At 40.9% G+C, this 20534-nt stretch overlaps 1 protein-coding gene across 8 annotated transcripts in view; it reads right to left on the minus strand.

Annotated features, from left to right (window-relative positions):
• Window positions 1-20534, minus strand: part of chd6 (chromodomain helicase DNA binding protein 6) — a 105659-nt gene that overhangs the window by 43793 nt on the left and 41332 nt on the right. For 7 of the 8 annotated variants that reach the window (XM_042407552.1, XM_042407557.1, XM_042407556.1 and 4 more), the window contains 6 exons: window positions 14596-15232; window positions 11273-11414; window positions 4740-4893; window positions 3663-3812; window positions 2260-2325; window positions 2028-2092 (listed from right to left, as the gene is read on the minus strand). In XM_042407552.1, coding sequence (XP_042263486.1) covers window positions 2028-2092; window positions 2260-2325; window positions 3663-3812; window positions 4740-4893; window positions 11273-11414; window positions 14596-15232 — 1214 coding nt within the window. The remainder of the gene's footprint in view (window positions 1-2027; window positions 2093-2259; window positions 2326-3662; window positions 3813-4739; window positions 4894-11272; window positions 11415-14595; window positions 15233-20534) is intronic. The other variant, XM_042407555.1, reaches the window with a different exon arrangement.

The following is a 20534-nucleotide window of genomic DNA, read 5'->3' on the forward strand; positions in this document are numbered from 1 at the left end:
GGGAGAGGGAGAAATCAGTGTCATAAAAACTATTAACTAACCAGCTCGAACAATGTCAGGACACTCCTTCAATGTTTTCATCAATCATGAAGGGTGACTTTCAACACCCCCCCCCCCCCCCAACCCATCTGCATGGTAGCACATCTGCATGGTAGCACTCAGGACCTCACCAGGGAAGATTTTTAAGACATTTCTTTGATCATGAAAGCACCTAGCTGAGTGATTAGCTCACAGAAAATACATTGAGTTAGTTGTTTATCAGGTACACCTAATAAAATCCAATAATGATCTTATTCATTTATTTATTCTCTCATCTTCTGATCAGCTGCTGCTTCACCGGAGCAGCGGGGGGGGGGGGGGGGGGGGGGGGGGGGCTTTGCTCAAGGGCACCTCATCAGTGGTAATGCTGCTCTTTCTCCTTCAAAAAAGTAATTCCAGGAATCTCTCTGACTTTATCAGAATTGATCAAACCGATGACCTTTTCTACACAAGTTCACTTCTCTAACCTTAAAGCCCTGAATATACTCCCCGAGCAGAGGCGTACAAGGACAGCTGCAGACTAGTAGTTGTGTTTATGCTACTTTCTGCGGTCTGCTACATGCGCAGTAGATCTGCATCTATTGATCATAGAGTAGCTGCTGCGCGGTCACAGCAAGTTAAGGTCTTTGCACACCGACTCCGAAAGTTTCATCCATCGTTAAAAGTTTTCGGAGCAGGTTTGATTTTATGCTTTTTTTTTTTGCATCTGTCAAAAGTCTTTACAGAGTTGTTTGACCACTCAGAGCCACCGTACACACAAACAACACAGCCTCAAAAACACTGATACTATCAGCTCTAGCAAGAGAAGTCATACACAGACTGATCACAGGACGACTATTGATCGTGATCTTGTCTGTATGTTGCAGCGTTTTGAGGCTGTGCCCTGAATATCTGCGGATCCGGTCGTCCAGCTGCTGTTCAGGATCAATTGGTGGTCTTCTTTTAACTGTGTGGTTCTTTCTTTTTCTTTCATGAGTTTAGAGGACCACAAAATCATCCTCACTGCTTGATGACTCCATTTTGCCTCGTATTGCGAATTTTCGCAAAGAATATAGTAATAAAACGCATCGGACTCAGCGTGAAAGGTTTCTGTGCGTAACGATTTTTGTCGGATGACGGATTAAAAAACGGACTTGGTGTGCAAAGACCGTTACCCCGGGATTCCACCAGGCACGTGTGCTCCGCGTTCCGGCTCTGACACGGTTTTGCTCCATCCTCTGCACGGCACCCTATTCCACCGGGAGCGTGCCAGAAGCGGAGCGTCTTCTCTATGAGGCCTTCCGCCATTTAAAGTCAGTTGCACTCCTACTACAGTAATTACAGCAGCCTAGTCAAAGCTGATAAAGTGCCTTAAGGCTACCGTAATTACTGCAGTAGCAGGGCAACTAAACTGCCCAATTTTGTTAACCTGCTCAGCTTTCGTTGATTTGGTCATTTTCCTTGATTTTTGTGCTTCTTCTATGGTTAAGTAGGCTACATAGTTAAATGGTTTCTTTATTCCTCTGTTTTAATTGCGTTTATTGTTGATATACGACCAGGAGTCTGCACAGGGTGTTTTATTTCGAGCAGACCCTTGCATACCTGCAGATGTGGAAAGTATAACGCCAGCTTTAAGCTTCCACTTGCCCCATAAATATGTCGTTGACACTGTGTCAGCTTCAGTGCGGGGTGGATTTAACACCCCTGGTCTGATTGACCTGGTCCAAGCAGGTGTGCACTGGACAACACAACATGCAGAGAGCCTCCGGTTTGCCAGCGTCACTCCCCCCCCCCCCTCTGTGCACAGCGAGTCCCCAAACGACCTAACAGGCGAAGAAAAATCCTCGCTGTTCTTCAGGAAAAAAAAAACATCCCGCCAACACAAAGGTACACTTGGCATTATGTGCCTGTACAAATAGAGAGCTCTTAAAAGTGTCAGCGAAATGCCTGAAATATAAAATGCCAGGATATATAAAAGCATGAATAAGCAATGATGAAGCGAGACTCACAAATTTCTGTACTTGACGTAAAATTCCTCGGTCTCCTCTGCTTGGTCCTCTGATGATGATGATGTCTAGGGACAGAGGAAGAGGGAGAGTGATTAATGAATATATGGAAAGAGCAGGAGATTCTAGCATGAGGCAGAAATAAAAACCAACATAATATATGTATAATCCATAAAGAAATGCTAAATTAATTCATGAAACTGTGTGTGTGACTGTGTGTGTGTGTGTTCTTCACCTCTTTCTTCACTGCTCTGACTGACAGGATTTTCTCAATGATGTTAGCCTCGTCCTCTGGTGGTTCCTGAGAGATAGATAGAGAGAGAGAGAGGAAGACAGATGGATGAAGGTCAATTCAGAGAGTTTGTGGTAATACAGCGGGAATTTAACAAAGACTTACATCTAAACAAAGCTCCTCACAGGAATTTAAAAAGGTGTAATACACAGAAACTTGTCAAAAATGATTAGATGATGCGTTACAGTGAGAAGTTTTCCTGAAGCCTCTCAGAATAACAGAATACAGATCAACAGAAGCACAAACAAAAGGCACCAAAATGCCCATAAACTTGAATCAACACCTCTGTAGAACAAAAACTCAACATTATAATCTTCACAGATGCAGGATTTCTTGCAGGGCTGTTGTTTTAGACACAAAACAAAGATTTTTTTACTTTCAAAAACTAAAACAGTAAAAAAGACTAGAGCTGCAACGCAATTAATTGATTAGCTAATCGAAAAAAAGTTAATCAGCAACTATTGTGATACTCAAATAATCGTAATTTAAAGACCAAAGATTTGCTGGTTTCAGCTTCTTAAATGTGATGATTGGAAGCTTTTATGTCAAACATGACATAAAAATTACATAAAATAAACTTCTTTGGATTTTGGACTGTTGGTCAGACAAAACAGCCATTTTTCATAATTTTATAACATTTTATCAACAAAACTATTAATCAAGAGAATAACTGATAATGAAAATAGTTATTTGCATTCAACTCCTGTGTATTATTACTATTTTATTGTAATTATTTTCCATTCACAAACTAAGATGTAGCATGAGACGAGAAGAGAAACTGAGACTCTGGATGGAGTAGGGGTCACATGACCAACGGGGGTAGCCGAGCTTGCAGTAACGCTAGCGAGCTAATCTGCTAGCATGTTTACAGCCGGCTGACCGCTGTTGGCTGTGCCAGCTGTTATTACAACAGACACTCTGAACAGAGCTGCTAGAGGTAGTTTACTGAGGGAAAAATTATTTTGAAGGGACCCTTAAATTAGCTTTTTGGTTAGCTGGAAGTTATGTTAGCATGAATTATCATTAGACATATAATTTCATATTTTGAAGGTGCGTTCTCTTTTCTTCAGTTTATGGTTTGTTTTTCTTCATTTCATCATTTTTACATTTGAAAAGTTACGCTATTGCTAAACTTTTAAAAATTAGACATAGTGAAGAATGACTGTTGACCTTCCGCTACAATACAAACATGCTAGCAAGGCTACTGAAAAGTCGCCTACTGGTGTCTCCTTCCAGTTCATAATGGTCTGACGAGAGTCTCCCAGAGAGGAAAAGGTTGAGGAGGAGGAAAAAAAAGAAACATACAACAACAAAGTGAGGTATTCTTTGTTTTATTTATTCCTTACCTCGGCCTGCCATGCCAGAGCGGTAGCGTTGAGCGCAGAGATGCGTCCGGTTCCGAGAACTGCGATAGTCTCTCCGTCGTCGTCTACCACCTTAAAGTCCAAATCCTCGTTATACTTTCTCCTTTTGACCTGACGTCCCGAACGCCGCTTCTGAAGAAGAGGAGGAGGAGGAGGAGGAGGAGGAGGGAGACAGATGAATAAAGAAAGGAGGAGAATGGAAATATTGAGTGATCGGACAGAAGAGAGTAATACAGAGGTGAGATAGGGAAGGAAATAATACAATAAATAGAATTGGTATGAATGAACAGGGGAAATTGTGACAGGAAGGAGTGAAGGAGGTGAGATGGAGAGAGGAAACAAAGAAATATTGAAGTGAAAGAGCGAAAAAGTGAAGAGTGAAACAAAAGCAGCAGCAGAGGATAAAAAGGAAGGAAGAAGGAAACGTGTGACTGATAGAAGATATAATCAAGAAAGCGACAACGAGAAGAATCAAGCAGGGAGCGAAAGAGAGAAATGCAAATGTAGAAGAAGAAACTGAAAGAAATGTCATGAGTAATGTAACCGTTGGCTGCTACTCGGGCCGTTCATTGTCATCTAGAAGTGCTTATTAGCTAAATGTCAAGAAAAGAACTGAACATGCAGTGAGAACACCATGAAACTAAATGGTTTTTTATTACAAAAGATGTGTGTTTGGTATCTTAATGTTGATGTTTTGCTGCTACAGTGGAAGTTGTAGTGTCTGTAAAATGATTAAAAGGTGTATCAGCTGTCAAATTAATTAGGATAACTTGATACTTTTGTGACATGAACAACTTGTTGCTTCTGTTTCATGCCTGCAAGAAAAAAATTCCATCGCTTCCTGTCGTTTTAACCCGTCACGACACGTTCGCTCGGCTCTTTCATCCTCTCAGCCTTGTTTGTTTAGCGTGTTAAACTTAAGTCTCTAACAATACGCTGTAATGATTACCCACAGTTAAAATGCCACACATATCACCTTTAAACTGTGCACTTGATTAATCGTGCAGCTCTACACGTGTCGATCTATTTAACCTGCCGTGTCTGTCCTGGATAACTCACCGCGTTATCCAAGGGGTCTTGGCTGTCCTCTCCACCCATGTTGAGGGCTGACATTGAGGTAGTGTCGTCACTCTCCGCCCCCTCCTGGACAGCCGGCACCTGGTTTCTCCTCTTCCCCTTCTTCTTCTTCTCCACCGGCGCTGCGCCAGGATCTCTGGGAGGAAAGGAATTCTTATGAGTAATTAGCAGCTCTGGTAGCCTGCAGCAGCACATTTTTTATTTTTTATTTCAAGGGTTGGAAACAAATACTGCTCCCTGAGGATTTGTGGAGAGCTGGTTGAGCTGGTATAAATATAGCACACCAGGTATCATTATTGCCTGATCACTAAGACAAAAGGATCAACCGCTGACTGATGATTGAGAGCAGCCAGGTGGAGAAATGCAGGCCAGAAGTACGCCACTTCCAATCCTCGGAGTGGCAATAAAATCAGAGCAGGGAAAGTGAATCAAACAAGAGAAGCACAGAGGGTGTTTCCTGGCGTACAATGGGTCAACGCAGCCATAATCTAATGGCTGATTTGCATTATTCTGGTATAATCACTGCTGCTTTCCAGAGAAAGACACAGTGAAACAGGAAAATGTTCCAAATTTCCAATAAGTGAGCATGAGGGTCTTACATAACGGGAAGGGTTAGCTGGTCACCTCAAATTACAGGTGATAAATAATGTAAAATAATAAAAAAAAACAATAATAAAATGTGTGTAGACGCGCTGAGTCAACAGAAATAAGAAAAAAGAGAAAAGATTTTTAATATATTAGTACCGGGGTGCAACTAAAGAATATTTTATTATTGTTTATTTAATGAATCATTTGGTCCATAAATTGCTTGTTTTGTTCACCCAACAGTCCAAAACCCAAATATATTGAGTTTAATAACATATGAGTCAAAGAAAACAAGCAGAAACCCACATTAGCAAAGCTGGAACCAGAGAACGTACCAAAAAAAATACTTAATAAATCAATTAGAGCAACAAATAGTCGATTAGAGCTGCGACAAGTCGATTCATTGATTCATTCATCTTTTTGGTTATCAATTATATGTTTAAGTCATTTTTTCAAGCGGAAACACCAAACCAAACAGATCTACTGTTTTTGTTGTTATTATAGTAAATCGGATATTTTGGGGGTTTGGACTGTTGGCCGAGGTTTGATGACATCACTCTGTGCTCTAAGATACTGTGATGGACATTTTTCAATGTTTTCTGGTGTTTTATGGACCAAACAATTGATCAAGAAAATAATTGGCAGATAAGTCGATAATGAAAAATAATCGTTAGTTGCAGCCCTACAACTGTTAATTAAATTAGCTGTTTTTAGTTGATTTATTTTCTGACGATTGATTAATGAATTAATAGACTAAATATTTCAGCTCTAATTAATATTATATTACAACAGGACATATACTGGATATATATCAAGAGACGCCAGAATAATAAACATGGAGAAACAAAACAAAACAACAGTCTATCCCTTAAAGTGTGTGTGAGTGTGTGTGTGCGTGTACATGTGTGTGCGTGCGTGTGTGTGTGTGTGTGTGTGTGTGTGTGTGTGCGTGTGTGTGTGTGTGTGTGTGTGTGTGTGTGTGTGTGCGCTGCATGTGCGTGCGTGCGGAGCCCGAGCTGTCGGCTGAATGGAAAGCACTGTGATCAGATTAAATGTGACGCAAATCCGTCTGCATCTATATCACATGTGTCGGCTTCTTCCACAGTGGTTTTTTTTATTATTGCCGAGTCATGCTTCGTTCATACAAGAGACCCACATATGACTCACTGTACTGAACATGCATTCGACCCACGTTTGACCCCGTTCACGAGTCCGCTGTCACAGATTCATCTCACGGAGAGCAACGGCGGCTACGCTCACACTCACATCACTGCTGCACCGCAGAATCACACAGAATATCAAAGAATTAAGATTAAATACAGTAAGAACTAAATACTGTTTATTTAATTACAGTTTTTCATTTGCACATCAAGATGCATCACTTACTGACGCCATGTTTTAACATTTTGTAAATGAATTGGCTTAATATATTAATATATACAGTGACCAATAGTTTTATTGAATGAGTGAAAACTGGACGCATTAACGTTTTATTAATTGAAATTATGTGTTAAAAGCTTTTAGCATTTTAACACAGGACAGCATCAGTGCAAAGCAATGAGTCCTTTATTATGTATTTACTGCAGACGACTAGAATACAGTCACATCAAACTGATAAACTAACATAATGTCACTAATATTGTCACAAATCCATTTATTTCAACCTGCAGAATAGAGCATCATAATTATACTGAACATTTCTAGCAGATATTCATCTATGATGCAAAATATAAGAAAAGACAAAAAAAGTGCAGCGCTAACGAGATTAAAGGAATCTCAAAAAAGATAAAATGAAAACAGTTTATGATAATCTACTGCGTCGAGGAGAAAAACACATGAATTAGTATTTTCTGCCCTTGAATTACTACATTAAACAGTGAAACTTGTCAATCTTAACGAGCCACTTGGGGTTGATTTTGGATAAATGGATATAATTTAGATCGTGTTATCTTTATAAATCCTTAAAACATATTCTAACATTTCAACAACATTGTCCTGTTCTGTTCATTTGTGCCTCATTTGAGCACCAATGACTAATTCTTGCACACAAACGAGTTATTTTTTTCTGCATTATACCTGCCAGACTCCACATTACTCTAACGAGTGGCTCTATCTTTATCTTTATCAGACTATCAGTCACTCAAAGGTCAAAAACTGGAAATTACTCCTAAAGTATCAGCAGATTTGGGAAATGAGAACCAGGAAATCACTAATAAACTGCAGCTGCTTGATTAGTTCCATCTAGATCTTGTAGTAATATTAATAATAATAACGACTAAAAAATGCACTAAAACTCCCGACGTGAAGTGAGCGGTGAGAAAAGACAAAGAGAAAAGATTAAGATGGAATTAACCGCAGCATACATGAGGACTTTCTAATCTTCTTGTGACTGTTGTTATCTCAACAAAACATGACCTGATACCAGAACATGACCTGGAAATGACCTCTCTGAGTCAGCGATGTTCACATGGCCTCCTCCTCCTCCTCCTCCTCCTCCTCCTCCTCCTCTATCTCACATTTTTATCTCTTTTCTTCTTCTCTTCCTTTGTTATCTGTCTCGTTTTCTTTCTAATGCTTTTCATCTTTTTTTATCCTCACTTAACCCATCTTTTTCTTCTTTCCATTACACACCAGCGATCTTCTCTCCATCATCGGTCCTCTTTATACTTGTCAGGATCTCTCTTTCTTATCCTCGGCGGTAACTTTTTTTTTTTCCTTCTGTCTGTCTGTCTCACACCAGTCGGCTGTTACCTTTCTTAACTTCACATCAGTGACTCATGTCTTCACTCTCCCTCCATTTATTCACTCTTTATTTCCATTATCTCTCCCTCTTTCCTCTCTTTCCATCATAAAAAACTCTCCTTCTATCTCTCTACTTCTCATCTGAGAACATTGACTCTCTGTCTTTATCTCGTATTAGTTCTTCTTTTCTCTCTTTTCCACATCACGGCGTCATAACTCAGCTTTGCTCTCTTCTTGATGAAGTTAGCCAGAAAAATATATTTCCAATCTGCACTTGTCTTTCCAGTCTCCGTGTGAACTCCAGACTCTCGGTTGGATAAGTGTATCCTGCCGTGATGCCTTCACACACACTTCTATTCAGGAGTTTAGATGATTCATTTCTGCACAAATGTAATTCAGGTAATTAGGACGTCTGTTTGTTCCAGAGTTGCTTTATGCTGAGATGATGCTTAACTATACGACCATAATCACAATTGCTCGTTCTGTACATTTCCTTTTTTAAATTTTTTCCAGGAGATGCTCTTAATGTGGCTTTTTTGATGTAAAATGAAAACAATAATTAGCTATTTTACTTTGACGCGCTGCAACAACCAAGAGACACAGAGAGAGAATCTAATCTGTAACAATCTATCAACTTATAGAGATTAATCTCTGTGGTCAGTAAGAGTAGAATAGTTTCCCTTTAAATGGACATTTATGTTTGATATGTGTCCAACTGAGCTGCAAAAAAAAGTAAAGTTAAGATAAACTATTAGCTGTTGAAAAGCTTCCATTTGTTTAACAGTTGCTCTTAAAAGGCAAAAAGTAAAATATAGTTACGACGACAGACGGCTGACAAATTAAAGGAAAAACCAACATGAAGTGTCTTAGTAGAGCATCGGGTCACCATGTGCTGCCAGAACAGCTTCAGTGCACTTTGATTCTACAGTCTCTGAACTCTACTGGAGGGATGAACACAGTCCTTCCTAAAGATATTCCCTCATCTGGTGTTTGGTGTCTAACACGTCGGTCCAAAATCTCCCATAGGTGTTCAGTTGGGTTGAGATCTGGTGACCGTGAAGGTCATAACATATGATTCACATCATTTTCATACTCATCAAACCATTCAGTGACCCCTCGTGCCCTTTGGATGGAGACATTGTCATCCTGGAGGAGACCACTTCCATCAGGATAGAAATGTTTCATCATAGGATAAAGGTGATGACTCACAACTACTTTGTATTGATTTGTAGTGACCCTTCCCTCTAAGGGGACAAGTGGATCCAAACCAAGCCAGCAAAATGCCCCCCAAAGCATAACAGAGCCACCAGATCCCATCAATGTAGGGGTCAAGCATTCTAGGGCTGTAGTCTCCTGGTCGATTAGTTGGTCGATATGCTCTCGTCCGACCAAATTCTCATTGGTCGAATAATCGCCGCGTTACTTTCATAAGGAGAAAAGTGCTACATCAACAGCCTTCCAGGAGTAATCCATTATTTCCTGCAGCAGGAGGGTCAGACTTACAAATTACCTGTGAAAACGGGGTAACGGTGTATTCAAAACACCCCCCATTGTTTTCAGAACTTTGAACTCGCCCAACCTAACGGAGACTGCTGGATCTAACTGTACTCAACCTTTACCGAGCGTTTACTGAATCAGTGTATCTCCTATAAATACCACCAAATATCCATTCATTCAGAAATCAATAGCGTTTGGGAGTCTCTGCGCGGTTCTGGTACGTGAGTCTACCTCTGTGTCGTTGCCTGGGAAACTGTTGGTGGCGTAACTCCGTTAAGGATTACAACATTGTGTAGTATGTTTACGTAGTGAGTGGGGAAAGAGTGAGCGGCAGGAACATGACGGTGGATACGAGCTGAGCAGAGGAAAAGGTTAGTGGTAAGTTCTCAGTCTGGCAGTAAATGTAGGGTACAGACTCCAGTGTAACAGTTAATAAATGCTAAAAAGTCACGTCTATATTTTCCCCATGTACTGGAAAAGTGGGTTACAATGGGGTTAGCCTAACCTGAAGACACAAAACAGAGAAATAGAGAACGGAGAAATGTGTGACTGTGTGAGTTCACACCCGCAACTAATCGATTATTTGACGATTATGTACGATGGTTGACTACAGCCCTAAAGCATTCAGACCTGCACCGGTTTTTCCTTTAATTTGTCACCCATCTGTACTTAATCATCGTCTACGGCAGACATGTCACTGCACCACCGTTTTTGTCTCTGTTTTTCAACCTGATAAAGAGCACTTATCTTTTCTGAAGTGGGTTGACGAAGAGGAGTGAGGAACAGGAACAAAGAGATTAATACTTTGGTGGAGGGGAATATAGCAAGAGAAAGGTACTGAGGAAGACAGACAGAGGGGCCATCAAAAGACAAATCTTTTCTGTTTTATCTAAACATGGGAACAAAGAATCCCAATGAAGACAAACTGTTTGTTTCTGTTGACAAGGGTCATGGAGAGAAGCAATGTGACTGGTATTTTTTGTATAACCCTTGAGATTAAGTTTTAGTTGCAGTTGAAAATGGTTACAGGTTGGATACTGGTTCGGTTTGGTGGTTGGAGGTACCCCAAACACAGAGAGGTCAACTGTCATAAATAACATCCGCATGTATCTACATCAGATAAATACATATTAACTTGTCTCCAAGTCATTTATCAAGTCAACATCTCTGTGTTTTCAGGCCTTCATCTATTCGTTTCCTCATCCTTCGCAACATCTAAGAGCCAATTTCAACAAAACCTGAAGGAGCCCATCCAGTCTTACATCACATTTCCAATATGACAAAATCTTCCTTTGAGTGGCTCATTCTGCTAAGGTGCCACTCATACCGTGTATTCATGTTGTCTAGGGTCTGAATAAAAAAACTCTCCTTCTCATCTTTTCTGACTCCTCAATAAAGCAAAAAAAAAAAATCCAAAATATAGCCCTACAGTGAAATATTTGTTACCGAGACGCCCAGAAAAGAAGTGTATAATTTGTCGGGGCTGACAGGTTTACTGCTGCCTCGTTCACCTTACTCCATCAATGTCCACTTCTAGGGCTCGCAGCCTCTTTCGCTTTTTCATCTAAATTCTTTTCCCCACTTAAATCTTCTTTCTACTCTCCTCTCTTCTTATTATGCATTTCTCTCTCTCTCTCTCTCTTTCTCTCTCTCTCTTGCCCTGAATTGCTTTGCCGGTCAGAATGTCTTACCTGGGTTTTCGGCCTCTCTGTTTTGGCGCTGTGGGGACTGGAGTCTTGCTGTTGGCCTGGCCGTGGTTCTTGCCGTGGCCTTGGGTGGCGTGGACCTGCCTTTGGACCTTGGTGGAGTGTCCTGAGGAAGGAGGAGGTGCTGCTGGAGGAGAAGGGGAGTGGAAAGGAAAGATCCTCTTTAGGGTTTGATGTCACTTTCAGCATAACTTTAACCACTTTTTACCTGGATCGGATTATTTCCATCATTTTCTATTATACTGACCAAAAGCTAGCAAACAAACAAACTGCAGAGACTTGTTTCAATTCCCAGCAGAGGCACCTTGACTTGTTCATGTATTCTAACACACACATCTTGCAGATGGGAAGACAGTAAGGGAAGGGATCACAGCTACATCCCTGCTAAAGGGATGCAGATGAACTCACGATATGACACTATCGCAATGTTTTTCCCACAATAACCATATATCACAACAATCTGTAATACATGATGTTGCCTCTTCTTCCGGCAGAGAAGCAGCAGCAGCAGATGTAAACAAAAAGACTGACAATCTTATAAAAACAGATGTGATAACAGAGCATTTTATTGTAAAAGACTGCAGTCCTTTTGTGCCTTTGGTCTCGTTAAAAACACTTCTCCTTTAAGGGGGGGGGGGGGTCAGCATTAAGGAGAAAATTGATGTTCAGAATTTCCATGGTGAACCAGAGTGAGTCAATGAAGTGATGCAAGTTACTAGGGGGTGCAATGGATCACAAAACTCATGGTCTTAAATGAAAACAACATTCAAGATTTCCAATGTTTAAATAAAATCTTAAAATATATAAAATATTCAAAGCTCGATTGTTAAATTAAATCGCAATATGAAGCCTGATACCCTCCCTCCTCTTTTAAACATGGTAGTGAATGAGACAACAGCCTGTGTCCACATCGTGAACACACGTCTTGTCCTGCAGCTCAGTTTGTTGAACGAGCCACCGAACAAACATTCACCGCTAACGTCAGTTAGCAGCTAGAAGGCTAATTAGCTGCTCATCTGCAGCACATTACAACAGCATGTAAATAACGTTGTCACTTCAGACCCGTTAGATGCTGTTTTGGTCGTTGCTCTTCAAAATCCCTGTTAGCGACACACTGTCTGTCCATGACTTGTACTTACAGCAGTTTGTTTACTTTGTCTCAAATGAGACATTACATTTTGTAATTAATCCGCAGTTCACATGCATGCCGAACCATGGGGGGCGATCCGAACAGATCACGGATCAACTACGATCCGTTGCACCCCTACAAGTCACTGAAACAAAGTTATTAAACTCTATTTATGATGTAGAATGAAAAAAAGAAGTTTGGGACGATGGTTGTTGAGTCTGAGACAGTTGAAAGTAGAATTCGAGACAGAAGAAAAAAGTTAATTTCGAGCCCTGAATGTAAGGAATGACGATGTTGTTGTGTTTATTCTTCTTTTCTTCACCACCTGCAGTGTTGCTGTTCTTCCTGGATCTTGTGGTTATTTCACAAAGATCCAGTTTGAGTATCCACAAGCCTTCAGGTGTTTGTCCTCCTTCTCTCAGGCCTTGGGCGCTTGTTGGTACATTATTAGCTTGGTGGTGCAGGGTTCTGATAATTCCTAGCTTACGCTCCAGTGGATGGTGAGTCAAAGGGTAAATATTAGTCTGCGTGTGTTGGTTTTCCTGTTTACTCCGATGTGGAGGCTCTTGTCCTCTTCAGTGTGTACGGCACAGTCCAAAAAGGCCGAGCTTGAACTTGATGTTACTGTCCACTGAGTTCATGTGTTCTGTGAAGGTTTGTGTCGTCCACATATCTAAACCAGTGGCTCGGTACTGTTCCTATAAAGTAGAAACAGCTTCCTCCTCCTCTTCCTCCAGCTGAACAGTGCCACAGAACACACCACTTATCCCCCATTTATAATGCTGTCCTTTCATCCCTTCCCAGGAGATTTAACAACCGTTCACATTTGGCCTCATGTGACAACTCCAACGACTGTTGTTTACACTTCAGGTGACTTCAGGTGACTCCGACGACAAACGACTGTCGTTACGACAGCCAGGAGCAAAAACGGACCAAGTGGTGTCAGTGACCTTGATAGCGACCCCACAGGGGTTAAATACCTGGGACTCCCCACCAGTAAGTTAGCACTGAAGAAGCCCCTCGGATGAGAGGAGAAACGTCTTCAAGTATCTACAACCAAGTCCAGTTGCCCTCGATACAACCCTCGTTGGAGAACCACAACCTGGATGACTGACAATCTACAAATCATTATTTCTTTCAAGTTTAAAAGCAGATTTTTGCTCCTGAATGAAAGTTAATGGTGGTTTTAAATTATTCTTTATGGTTAGAACATGACAAACACTTGCCAAACAATGGAACATATCACACATTTGAGGTAGAACATTCAAAACAATTATAATGATAAAATCTTTTTTCAGCATCATCAAGCGTAAAATGAAGTAAAATCCTTTTACAGTCCTTTATACTCAACAAAATAAAAAAAATAATTGCTACAGTGTGATACAGCACACATGACTGCAAAGTTAGTTACATGTCCAGTAACACATGATAACCTGAGTGTAACTCAGCAACTTTCTTGCTAATCCCACAGTTGTTTACAAGCTATTCAGATCCGCTAGTTCCTTTAGCTTAGCAGCTAGCGATAGCTTCCCTCTCTCCCTCTAACTCTCCTGCTCTCTCTTGCTCGGTGTGTCTTATGTTTAGCTATTCTTCTGCCTCCTTTAGTGATAATGGTACATGTAATAAATGTAGTTTATTTGCCATGATGGAAGCAAAGCTCAGTGAATTAGACGCACGGCTCTGCAGTATGAAAACCCAACTGTTAGCTGCCGTAGTTAGCCAGCACAGGCCAACCCAGCCTCTCAGTTTAATTATATCAAACATTTGTTATATTTCTGTGGAGGAAAATTATATCAAGATAATTATTTTTATCTTTTTATTGCCAGTACAGTATGTCTATAATCAATTCTTGTATAAAGTAATTAATGGGCACATTTAACTCCCACCCAGACAATCCTGAATCAAACACTGAACCTCTGTGTTTAAATGATCATAACGTCCTCCCACACGACAACCTTAACCCTGCCCCAGTCCACACACACACACACACACACAGACACACAGACACACACACACACACACACACACACACACACACACACACACACACACACACACACAATCTCCACTCAAACACACAACCACTTAAAAACAATCACCAACACACAAACTCTATATACACACACACTACAACAACCCACAGACACACTCAAAAAACCACACTCCAGTCAGTGCGTACCTTGATTTGTGGGTACAGGAGGTAGGATTTTGACCTTCGGCTTCCTTCCTCTTTTGCCAGGCACCTTGACGGGCACCTCAGCCGGCCCGGGGGCCACGGCGGCACCTGCCGATTTCCGCCCCGCCACATTCTTTAGCTCCGTTACACTTTCTTTCCTGCCCTCCCTCCCCTTGGTCCTGCGCTCCTTTCGCTCCTTGGCTTCCTTGGGCTCCATGCACTTCCTCAGCGTGACCACCGTGGCCTCCTTCTCCTCCTTTCGTTTCTTTGGTTTGCTGCTTTCCCTTTCCTCCGCCTCCCCTCCTCCTTTCTCCCGCCCTCTCTTGTCCTTTTTCTTTCGTTTCTTCTTCACCCTACCTCCGCCTCCTCCATCGTCCTCCTCGCTCAGGGAGGAAGGAGGTCGCGGGGCTCCTCCGGAGTGCTTAGCGGCGTGGGCCCCCGCCACCGTGCAGTGATTAGACGTCGCCGTGCTGCCCACGGGGGTGAGGAGGCGGAGCTGGTCCTTGGGGCCCACGACCAGGTGTCCCCGTGGGATTGTGGGAACTGTAGTTTGTGCGTTACTGTTTTGGTCCGAGGCAGAGGAGGAGGCTGCTGCAGCGGAGGCCGGAGGTGGCGTGTGCTTCAGGAGGCCAGTGAACATCTGAGGAAGAAAAAATGTGTCATAAATTAAATTTGTTTCATTAAATTTCACTGATTAATCGCAGTCAGTTCAAGCGTTTTCTCAAACATTGAAGCAGTGTTCATTTCGTGGACAAATCATTTTCATCAACAACATTTTTTCGCTGACGAAAACAAGACGATAACTTAATTAAAGCTAATTTATGATGCAAAAACTACGATAACATCTGCTGACACTTTGGTCAACAAATAAAAACAAGACAGTTGTTAGGGAGACGAGTTGGGGAGAGATCAGACATATAGATACATTTCACATTTGACGTCAAGGGAAACAAGACCCTTTGTAAACCAGTAAAAACACCTGAAATTCATGCAAAGGTAAGAACACTTAAATGTTTTGTTTTTTTCCAAGCTAACATTGTTTTATCAGCTAACCGCAGCTGGTGTGTTTTTGCTAAACTTGTAACTTCTGATTAGAGAAGTTGCTAATCTTAGATCATAAATTTAAAGATTGACTGACACATTAAAGATAATAAGTGTAAAATTGAAAACAAATATGTAACAAACAGAAAAACGCACACATGAAGGAATGTTTACACCGATGTGTCAAAAAAACATGTTAAATTTAATGTTCATGCTAACTTAATGTTAAGACATATGACAGGAGAAAAAGGAGCAGAAACGTAGCATAGAGACAGCCTGGAGCTGTGTGTGTTGATGAGTGAGAGACGGGGAGGTTGGGGGGGGGGGGTGAGAGAGAGAGAAAAATCAGAACTTGATTATGTTTTTTTTTTCTTCCTTATTCAACCTCACAGATACAGAAAGACCTCCGATGACGAGGACGGGGCCCGACTGAGTGCAAATAAAGCCGGTGCATCCCAGCAGAATATTTCAACAGCTCTTCTAAGTGCTTCTAGGAGGAAGGGCATAGCTAAATGGGATTGGGCGCACAGGATTACTGGTCACAATGACTGAAGATGAGGACTTTGTTCTAATGACGGAGACAGTAGAGTATATCCAATTATTCAGGGGGAGCAGGTCTAATGCGTACTGGTGTTACTTTGTTATTGTCTGAGACGAAATTTTGCAGAAAAAGCGAGGCCATGTTCTTTCTTTTATATGAGAGTAGGTTTTATTTGTGTATATTTCATCATCTAAAACTAGACAAACTAAAACAATTCAGACGACTAAAACTAAATGACGTTTTAGTCAAAAGACTGTGACTAAATCAAAACTCGCTGTCAGAAATGAACTCTGCATTGAAGTTACGGTCAAAGAAACTCAACAGTTTTTCTGCACAGATGTTAACATTAAAAAGCCCTTCAAGCAACAGCTCAGAGGGACCAGCTTTTATTTGTTTGTGCTGGACATTATTTCAGTATTCGTGGTAGAACTAATATTATTCAGCTGCACACATTTAACATTTCAGTGGATCAAATGTGTAATGTGAAAGGAGAGAAATACCACCAAAGCTAAAGAAGACATATTTTTCTCAGAAGTTTGTGGAGCCCAAAATAGATCCTCCCCCACCACCACCCCCAAAAAAAACACTTAATGCAGGTTTGAACACGTTGGAAATATGTTGGAAATACCCCTTTATTTAAATTATTTAAATCTAATTTAAATTTAACTTAAAACATCAGATTGGCGAGACCCCCTGATTATCTAACAGGATGAGAAATAAATGTGGAGAAGAAGAAGGAGAAAGCCAGTAAAGATGGCGAGGACGAGACGAGAGAGGAAGACGTTATTGTCGAGACACGGGTTCTTGATTTTTTTTTTTTTTTTTTTTTTTTTATGTAAACCAAATTGAAGATTTAATGAATCATGGGGCAGCAAACAGTGAACCATGGTGAGGAAAATTCACTAAATTACATTCTGGGCACGTGCTGTTTGATGTGTGAATCATGCAACGTGACTAAAAAAAAAAAATAAAAAAAAAAACTTAATATGCAGAAAATTCTTCCATCAACCCCGGGACGTTACAGCCTTTTATTACACATCCCAAAGAGCTGTGCCACCGAGGATATATCTACTACTTTTTAACCCCAAAAATCAAATAGTTCACAGGAGGGCAGGCTGGCAGGTTAGAGGGCAGGTCGTTTCTGGCTGATGATTCGACATCTCCTCCGCTCACAGTGCAGCCGGTAGTGATGAAGGAGTGATGTTCAGCGCTGCTACCATGTGACTGTGTTCAAAGTGGTTTACATGAATCCAGTAGAGAAAGAGCCCCCTCCCCCCCCCCAGCATACATACACTAAAAAAAGGACCCCAGGGGAGTTAAGAATAGATATTACTACCCCTCTGCAAAAAAAATAACTGAAACATGAAACGCATCACTTCCTGTATACTGCAGAAGTGTTCCCATAAAAAGCCCCCGTGCTTAGAATAGTAAATGTTATTTAAGTTTACAGTGTTTACACATCAGCATCAATCACACTATGACTGCAAAATGTCAAATCACAGTGAGGGTTCACATGTAATGTAAACCATCATGGTATATTTGAGACTTAAATGCCAACAAATCTACTTCAGATTAAATTTTTAAGGATGACCGAACTCCGTCACTAGCGTGGTCATTTCTTCTCCAACCCTCAGAGACACTGTGGTAGGCCGACACACTGAGAAGTGTATCCATGTCCTGGGTAGTCTGTGTGACATCACTGTTTCCATCATCCTCATCCCAAAACTGTTGAACCACAGTATCCAACCTCCATTCCCCCTTAAACTCCTCCAAAGTGCTTCAGCAGACCGGCAGCTTTCTTCCATCGTGCCTCACAGAGTCGTACACGATATCATGCTTGATATGCTGCTGCTTCCCTTGTTGCCATCACCTTCAAGAGATGTGAAAAAGGGGGGATTTTTCCAACATGGCTACTTCTGTGATACAGGCTAAAGGCTCATTTACACTGTGCGATTTTGGTCTATCGGAGACGAAAGTTAATGATCATGAGGGGAAATATGGTCAAATCTTTGGTCATCGATCCAAAACAGTGCTCCTAGATCTCACTGTGAGACTCGTCCACTGATGAACCACTTGGAGCTTTGGCAACCAACGACAGTGAGACAGAAATTTAAGATAAAATTCTCAGTGTGACTGCAGCTACTACAAGCCAACCAATCAGAATACAGTGTTTCCCCTGGGTTGAGTGGTTTGGCCTGGCGGTGGTGATGGTGGTGGCTATTTCTCTGTTTAGCATCATCAGGTTAAGCTAACCCATTGTTGCTAGCTTCAGAGCTAAACCCCTTCACTTTTCCAGCAGTTGGGGAGACAACAGACTTTTCTTGGTCTTGACAAGCTTATTAACTGACAAGCTGTAGTCTGTCTGTACTGTACGCACTGCCCTACTCCTTAAAAGGAGTTCCACTATCTGCAGTTTTCCATAACCTTTTAACTTAGGTTGTACAGATTTTGGGGATATGAAGCATTTTAAGATATTCTGGGAAATGACATTACAATAAGCAAATATACCAACGTAGGCACTGGGGAAATATGTCTAATGCAGATGAAACTAACAAAAGGCCTTTGCACTCTGCTCATAAAAATGAGCATATCTCCAAAACTAAAAAATGTACATAGTTCAAATAACTTAAGGAATGTTAAGAAATATTTTGTTCGCGTTTCTACATTCAGAAATGTTTTGGATCAATGTGTTTTGTGTGTTTATTCAGGAAAATTTGATGAAAAAACATGTCCAATTTTTGTATTTTTTTTTCAATATATGACACAATTTCAATATCTATTCTATATCAATTATTATGGTTTATTGACTTACATAACCTTTTAGCTTAGGTTGTACAGATTCTAGGGATATGAGGCATTTGAAGATACTCCAAAAAATGACATCACAATAAGCAAAAAATACCAGTGTAGGCACTGGCGGACCATTTCTATTTAGGAGTTCAAAAGGTTAAATGAAGTTTAAGGGGGAAACTCACTGATTTTCCTTTATATCCGCATCACTCACAAAACACAAAACGATGGATGTGAAATAAAAAAAGAAGTTTCTGTGACTTTTGCTGCATTTTCACAACATCAGATGATGACGTGTCTCTGTTTTCATAAAGCAGAGCTACGATTCACCACGCATTCATCTCAAAATCTGACACCTATAATTCATATTTGACACAGATTGTGACCAATATTTAATTATCTGCATCTCGCACAATGTGACATTTAATACACTTACAGGATTATTGTCGTGTCACAGTCTAAAAGGGAACTTCAGTGTCCAACCATCCACCTCTGATTTTCACACCAGGTTGTCTGCTCAAAGACATTAAGTGTGAAGCAGAGCTTTAAATGCGAGATATTATGCTCTAGATATTATAATACATAGCTGCTGTGTGCATAAACACTCGCCTCCATTAATATTCATGAGTAGTAGGTGGACCTCAAGGTCAGAACGGCATGTGGGCAAATAGTACTATCCGTTTAAAAAACAAAAAAACGCTTCAATATTCACTGGTGACTTCATATCACGTCGACTGAGACTGGAATTCCCCAGAGGTTAAATACAGCTTGTAATGAATTCTGTAATATTTTAATCAGGTATTATTGAACCATTGCAGCCACTGATGTACTGCAGGCTACATGAGAAACAGAAAAATTTAGCATGAAGCCAGTTTTCATCATTTATTCTGTACATTTCTTACAGCGACTTCAATTTCTGCCACATTAACAGCTTTTTTTTTTGGGGGGGGGGGGGGGGATATGCAAGTTAAGACTCTGCAGTCAGATCCGACGTCCTCTGCAGAGCCCTGACTCACCCCGATGGCTGTGATGCTTCACTAAGGATTAGAATCAAAGAGGTCTTTAGCACTATACGGAAAAAAAAAAAGTATGAACATGACAAGTTAAAATTTAATAACTTACTTCCAGATGACAGCCCATATGTAAATAATCCTGCCGCCCAGTTCTGAACAAAAGCCTGACTGATACTAAAGGCTGCTACAGATATCAATACATGACAGCCAAAGAAATTAATCTGAAAAATGACCTTTTCTGACACTATGTTTACAAAAAGAGGGCTGCTGTATTGATTGCATTAGATTGAGTACACATGCCTTATTAAGCCCTTATAAAAAATTACAATGTTCTCCGATATTTCCAGAAAGTACAACAAAAAAAAAAAAAAGAGGAAAGATCAAAGCTCCAACGCTCCAACAGTAGCTTTAATAAATATCACTTCCATTATCGGACGTACGGAGGGGATTGATTGGTTGGATCTTATTTTAGCGGAGGAATGATTTGACCTTGGCCCAGCTGTGGAACATTAGCTAATGTGTATTTGCTGCTTGGCTCAGGATGTGACGGTGCAGTC

Source organism: Thunnus maccoyii, chromosome 3 (genome assembly GCF_910596095.1).
Source record: "Thunnus maccoyii chromosome 3, fThuMac1.1, whole genome shotgun sequence".
In the NCBI taxonomy this organism is placed as follows: Eukaryota; Metazoa; Chordata; class Actinopteri; order Scombriformes; family Scombridae; genus Thunnus; species Thunnus maccoyii.